Source organism: Acanthisitta chloris, unplaced genomic scaffold (assembly GCF_000695815.1).
Source record: "Acanthisitta chloris isolate BGI_N310 unplaced genomic scaffold, ASM69581v1 scaffold31240, whole genome shotgun sequence".
NCBI lineage: Eukaryota > Metazoa > Chordata > Aves > Passeriformes > Acanthisittidae > Acanthisitta > Acanthisitta chloris.
The window spans coordinates 2,881-9,522 of record NW_008650425.1 but is presented as its reverse complement, the minus strand read 5'-3'; the positions used below and the strand labels follow the sequence as shown (position 1 = coordinate 9,522).

General features: G+C 58.9%; 2 protein-coding genes across 2 annotated transcripts; one reads left to right on the top strand and one right to left on the bottom strand.

Annotated features, from left to right (window-relative positions):
• Window positions 1-3: 3 nt before the first annotated feature.
• On the top strand, window positions 4-2,999 carry PCYOX1L (prenylcysteine oxidase 1 like; the record flags this gene model as incomplete). The annotated part of the gene is made up of 5 exons (XM_009085052.1): window positions 4-94; window positions 698-872; window positions 1,191-1,402; window positions 1,486-1,626; window positions 2,174-2,999. Coding segments are annotated over 5 exons (1,278 nt in total), but the record flags the coding sequence as incomplete, so codon positions are not given.
• Window positions 3,000-4,027: 1,028 nt separating this feature from the next.
• IL17B (interleukin 17B) lies at window positions 4,028-5,705 on the bottom strand. The gene is made up of 3 exons (XM_009085040.1): window positions 5,685-5,705; window positions 4,506-4,792; window positions 4,028-4,286 (listed from the first exon to the last, which is right to left on the bottom strand). The coding sequence occupies exons 1-3, from the start codon at window positions 5,703-5,705 to the stop codon at window positions 4,028-4,030; spliced, it is 567 nt and encodes a 188-aa protein (XP_009083288.1).
• Between the last annotated feature and the right edge of the window lie 937 nt (window positions 5,706-6,642).

The window sequence follows — 6,642 nt, the reverse complement described above, 5'->3', positions numbered from 1 at the left end:
GCCACCGTCACCGTCAACAAGCAGCAGTATGAGAGCCGAGGAGCCTCCATCCACGCCCTCAGCCTCCACATGCAGGACTTTGTCAAGATCCTGGGTGAGTCTGGGCACCCCAGCACTTGTCTGGCCTCCCTCCCTGAGCTGGGGGGCTGGGACACCCCCAGGCTCTGTGCTTGGGGTGATTTGGAATCATAGAATTTTAGGAGTTGGAATAGAGTTTATAGATCATCCAGCCTCAAGCACCTGCTCTGGGCAGGGACACCTCCTAACACAAAAGGTTGCTCAAGGCTTGATCCCAGCTGACTGTGAACACTGCCAGGGCTGGGGCAGCCACAGCCTCCCTGCATGCAGCAGTGCAGCAATCCCCTTGCTGTCCGTGTGCACCGGCCCTACTGTGCCCTGGAAGAGGAAGGGATAGGGTGGCCCAGCAGAGTATCAGGGTGAGGGGTCCTGGTGGAATTAGTGTGGGATGTTTGTTCGCAAACTCCCACCCGTTTGACCCAGTTGGTCTCCATGGGATGCCCCAGGATAGAGGATCTGGCTGGGATCCCAATGTCCTGGGGTCTCACTGTCCCTGATGCTCCTCCAAGAGTGTCTTTGCCCATATCCCTGCTGTGGGTGTGTTGGTGCTGGCCTTTCCCAGCAGCCAGCCCACCCCAGGTTGCTATGTGAGCCCACTGGAGTCTCTCTGCTCCCACAGGCCTCAAGCACCGGCGAGAGGTGGCTGGGAAAAGTGCCATATTCAGCGGGGAGAACTTTGTCCTGGAGGAGACTGACTGGTACCTGCTCAACCTCTTCCGACTCTGGTGGCACTATGGCATCAGCTTCCTGCGCCTGCAGATGTGGGTGGAGGAGGTGATGGAGAAGTTCATGAGGTAGGAGAGCCTGTGGGGCTGGGGGACGCAGCATTTTCCTGGCACCAGGATATCAGATTCATGAGATTCAGATTAGACGTGTGGAAAAATGTTTTCCTCGTTAGGGTGTTCGGGCACTGGAATAGGGAATTGCCCAGGGAAGTGGTGGAGTCACCATCCTTAGAAGTATTTAAGAGGCACCTAGATCTGGCACTGGAGGATATGATTTAGGGGTTACAGCAGTGACAGGTTGGACTTTATATTCTTAGAGGTCTCCTCCAACCGTGATGACTCTACGATCCTATGATCACCAGGTGCCCTGTGCTCTGTCCCCTCCAGGATCTACAAGTACCAGGCCCATGGCTATGCTTTCTCCAGCCTGGAGGAGCTGCTGCGCTCGCTGGGCGGCGATGCCTTCGTCAACATGACGCAGCGCTCGGTGGCCGAGTCCCTGCTGGAGGTGGGAGTCACACAGCGCTTCGTGGACGATGTCATCGCGGCTGTGCTGCGCTCCAGCTACGGACAGTCCGTGCTGGTGCCTGCCTTTGCAGGTGAAACCAGGGACCTCCTCTCCCCTCTGGGTGACTCTCCTCAGTGTCCCATCCATGAGCCACCCTCCTCTTCCTCTCCACAGGAGCCATGTCGCTGGCGGGAGCCCAGGGCAGCACGTGGGCCGTGGAAGGAGGGAATAAACTGGTGTGTTCGGGTCTGCTGAAGCTGACAAAAGCCAATGTCATCCCAGCCAGGGTGACAGGAATTTCCCTGCACAGCTCAGGTGAGCCTGGGCATGGGCTATGCTCTGAGTGTGGGTCTGAATGCACCAGGATGGGACGTTACTGGTGGCAGCATGGGGATGCTGGGGCTGGAGAGCGTCCTGGTCCTGGTAAGGCATTTGGGTGAGGGCCAAGAGATCTGTCCATCTCCTCCCCTTCTCTGACCAGTGGGAGCCCTGCAGTACAGCCCTCAGCCCTGAGGTTCCCATCCTTCCCTGCTGTGGTCCCTTTGGTCTCTCCTATGGCACTATCCTTGTTACAGGCTTGCTTCCCCATCCAGCACAGCAGAAGAGCTGGATAGCTGGGGTGTGGCTGTGCCCCCCAGTCCTCCTTGCCCCCACTAGGCTTCTCTGGAAACTTTCCCACAGTCTTGACAGTCTTTCTGCTGCCCTAAAGCACCAGCAACTCATCCATAACCATCAGGTGCTGTGGTCCAGCACTGGTGTGTACTGGAAAACCAGGGGATGGAGGGATTCTAGACAAAAAAGGGCCAGGGCAATACCACCTGAGTCTCAGGGCTGCTCCTAATTGTCTGCTGTCTCTTTTCAGAGGGGAAGGCACTGTACCAGGTACGCTACGAGAGCAGTGAAGGCCAAGGCTCAGCTTTCTACGACATGGTGGTTGTGACGACTCCTCTGCATCCCAGCAGGACCAACTTCACCTTTGAGAACTTTGAGCCACCCATTGCTGACTTCCCTGGAGCCTTCCAGCCCTCTGTCACCTCCGTGGTGCATGGCTACCTCAACTCCTCCTACTTTGGCTTCCCTGACCCCAAGCTCTTCCCCTTCACCAGTATCCTCACCACCGACACCCCCGACCTTTTCTTCAACGCCATGGACAACATCTGTCCTGTCAACATCTCGGCAGCTTTCCGTCGCAAGCAGCCCCAGGAGGCTGCAGTGTGGCGTGTCCTGTCCCAGCAGCCACTGGACAAGCAGCAGCTGAAGACCCTCTTCAGGTCCTACTACTCGGTGCAGGTGACAGAGTGGCAGACGTATCCTCGCTACGATGCCACCAAGTCCCTCCCACCCATTGTGCTCCACGAGAACCTCTTCTACCTCAGTGGTGTGGAGTGGGTGGCCAGTTCCATGGAGATGATAGCAGTGGCAGCCAAAAACGTGGCCCTACTGGCTTACAACCGCTGGCATCAGGACCTGGAGAAGATCGACCAGAAGGACTTGATGCACAAGGTGAAGACAGAGCTGTGACACCCAGGAGGGTGGTGGGCTGGGAGCTTCAGTCTGTGGTAGCCTGGGGAGTATTTATTGCCTTGGGGACACCAGGGGGTTTGGGGCTGGGGGACAAGGGACAGGTTGTGTGTGTCCCAGATGACTTGAATATGTGTCGCCTTCAGGAATACAGTTCCTGCCCAGTGTTGCTGTGTCTGTACCGTGTGCCTCAGTTTCCCTCTTCCACTCCCCAGGCTCTACTGGAAAGGAGTCTGTGTTTTCTGTGAAAAAGGATCCCTGTGCTTGGGAGGGATCTGAAGGAGCTTCCAGGCTGACATTGGCAGCAGATGGGTCCCCCCTGAAGCAGCTCAGCTCCCACCACAGTCCCTCCAGCCCTCCTGGCTTTGCCCCTGAGAAACTCAGTGGTAGGGGTGGCCCTGGCTGGGGCAGGAGATTCCATGCCACGTGTTCCTGGAGCTTAGCCCTGCTCACAGGCCTGGTGCCCCAGGGATGGGCTGCAGAGTGGGCTGTCACAGGTCCTCGAGGTGCTCCCTGTTTCTGGGAGTGTCCAGGCTTCCCTGAGCCTGGGACTCAGCTGACTTTGGGGGAGAAGAGTCTCAGTGGGAGGTGCTGGGCAGGGCGGAGGTGCAGCACAGTGGGCTGAGGCAGGGGCAGCTCAGACAGGGGCCAGCAATGCACTTTATTAAGACCTCAGAAGCCTCCCAAAGCACCAGCTGCTTGCCCCACTCATTAGGCTGGTGCAGAGGAGCTTGTGGGTGAGTTGGGGAGGACTGGGGAGACCTGGGTGCTACAGAGCTGTTGCACTGATGGGGCAAGCAAAGGCAAGTGGGGACTTTGGGAAAGGAGGAGGTCTGATCCTGCCCAGCCAGAGGGACTGGCAGGTGCATGTCTCCCTTTCTCCTCCAGACCATCCTGCTGAGCTCCTTCCTGGAGGCTCAGTGGCTCGGGGCAGTGGGTGTCTTGCTGCGAGGCTGCAAAGCTGCATGACTTGCAGGGGCTGCCTCTGCACTGGCTGTCCCCAAAGTGACTGCTTGGGCTGAGACTGATGGAGTCTAGGGAATTTTAGGGAGCTCTTGGAGTTGCCTTGAGCAAGAGCTCCTCTCACCCTGCCTCTCAGCCAGCTGACCCTCTCCCAGAGGGCTGAGCAAGCTCAGGAAGCAAGAGCAAGCTGGTTAGATGCCCACGGGTAGCTGCAGGGGTTAGCTTTGCAACCTCAGAAGATACAGGTGCAGCCCACAGCGATGGTCTCCATGACCATCTGGTACTTCTTGGGGCACTTCTTCTTCCCAGAGGGCTTGTGCCTCCCCTCCCCTGGCCCCTGGCAGAGCAGCCTGCGGACGGGCAGGCGGCCGTAGAGGGGGGTGCTGGCCATGGTGCGGTCCTCCTGCAGTGTGAAGGGGTTGATGCAGCCAGCACAGAGGCATCTGGCCTCAGGGATGTCTGCTGGGATCCGTGCTGCATCGTGGTTTATGCTGCAGGAGGAGGGGAAAAGCAAGAGGAAGGTGGAGAGATGGTGAGATGGAGGCAGTAGGTGCTGGGGACATTCTCCCCGGGGTGAAATAGGGTTCTGCATCATGTCCTATCACACCTCCAGCAGCCACCACAGCCCTATGATGCTGGAGCCGTGGCTGCCACAGCACTTGCTGGCACAGTCACCATGCATGTCCCCAAGGTCCCTGCCCCAACCTCACCTGTAAGCCCAGGGGGACAGGCTCCTCCGGTTGGACCTCCAGAGCCTCAAGTTGACCTGGCACTTGGTGTCCCTTGGCTCAGAGCTGTTCCTCAGCTGGTGCACCATGTCCTGGATGCTGTGCTCATAGTCTGCCACGGTGGTGTAGGGTTCGTCCGGGGCCCAGGCGAGGGCAGGGGTGGCTGTTGGGGGCCGTGCCAGGCCCCTTCTCCTGCCCTTGGCTGCCTTGCTTTGGTCCTTTGCTTCGGGGACAAGGACCATGGCAAAGGTGAAGATGCAGAGGAGAAGCTGTGGAAGAAACAGGATGGTGTGTGGCTGCTCAGGCTGCAGGACTGGCATGGAAGGGGAGCTCTCCCACTTCCCAAAGGTCACCAGGTGATAGCAGGACCATATTGACTACGGTGGCATGTACAACCCCCAAAAGCAGTGCTGGCCTGTAGGTGAGACCCATGGAAGCACCTGAGGGTAGGATGCAGGGAGGGTGGGCACACAGTTGTGATGAGCCCTTAGCCCTTAGCCCTTAGCCCCAGCTGATTCATGTGGCTGCAAAGCTCCTCACCCTGCTTGCAGCTGGCAATCTGTGTTGCTCAAAGTGCCTGAGCTGTGCCTGGTCCCTTCCCTGCCCACTCAGAGGCAGCTGCGTGCTGGGAGGGATGGCTACACCCTCAGCTCAGGCTGTACCTGGGCTGCCTCTGGTTTAAAAAGAGCTTTAGAGACGAGACAGTCAAGAACGGGATCTTTATCCAAACCCTCTTTCTCCCTCCCTCTGTGCTCTGAGGACAGAGAGAAAAGATACTTTTTTCCTTCCCTTCTCCCTCCGGCCTCGCAGGGCCGAGCTGCTGTGTGCTGACACCCGGCAGGCTGCCCAGCAGTGAACAAAGTTGCTTTCTGTAGTCCTGCTCCCTGCTATTCGTGTCACTGCAGCCAGCTGAGACAGCCCCACACCCTGCCCGTGGGTGTGCTGTGCCCTGGGGCAGGGACTGCTTGGACAGGGCTGTTTTCCCCCTCTGGTGCCAGACTGTCCAGTTGGACCATCATGGCTTTGCTCTGAGGCTGTTGCACCCTCCTCATGCCAGGCATGGGAGTGATGGCCCTGGCAGGCATATAAACAAGCATGCAAATAATGGTATTAAAGAAGGAAAATGAGGAGCAAGCCCTGAGCTGCTGTGGAGTCACCTACCAGGTTTGGAGTCCTCTCCATGGCTGTGGAGGGGCTGCTGCCTGCTGTCCTGCAGTGCTGCTGGCACCAGAGAGCCAGGGAGCTAAAAAGGGAAAGCCCCAGCCCCTGGCTGTGCCCCACCAGAGGTGTGTCCTGTCCCCAAGGTGCCAGGGAGCCTCGGTGCTGGCAGGGAAAGGGGCCAGCGTGGTCTGGGACTCGGCCACCTGCCACCGCCCTGGGCACTGCTCCACCGGTGGTGGTGGCAGCTGTGGTCACCCCTGGACCAGGCAGCCCAGAGGGGATCTCCAGGCAATAACCTGCCCTGGAGAGTGGATTTGGGCTCTGGTGGTGCCACCAGCATGGTTACAGCCCTGGCAGCCCCAGGAGGGACATGGCGCTGGGGCTTGCAGGAGGACCAGGCTATGTCCTGTGCTGGCAGCAAGGTAGGCTGGGGCTGAGGGGCCACCACCATCTGTGTGCTGCTCTGCTGTCACCAGGAACCTCCTCCAGACCCTTCTGCCCAGCAGTGAGGTGAGGACACCCACCACTTCCTTCACCCCTGGTCTGTCTGTCCCCAAACCCTTCTGTCCTGTTGTCCTCAAACCTATGCCTGTGCAGACACACCAGCTGTGCCCACAGCTGGCTTTGAGTCTGGGCCCCAGCGCTGCAGGGTGGTGGGTGTTAGTGGTAGGTTAGCTCTGGGATGCATCGGGATGCGGGGTGCTGTGGAGGGGGAAACTGAGGCACAGCGACAGGGGAGAGGAGATGGCACTGCAGCCCCTGAGCTGGGCTGTCGCTATCTCTGCGGTCAAATGCCACACGATGGTGCTGTTCACCGCCCCCAGCCCTTCCCGTCTGTATCCCTCCTCCTTCCCAACCCTTCCTGCATCCCTTCTCCCCTCAATCCCGCCCTCCATCCCTCCTTGTATCCCTCCTCTCCTCCATCCCGCCCTGCATCCCTCCCTGCATCCCTCCCACC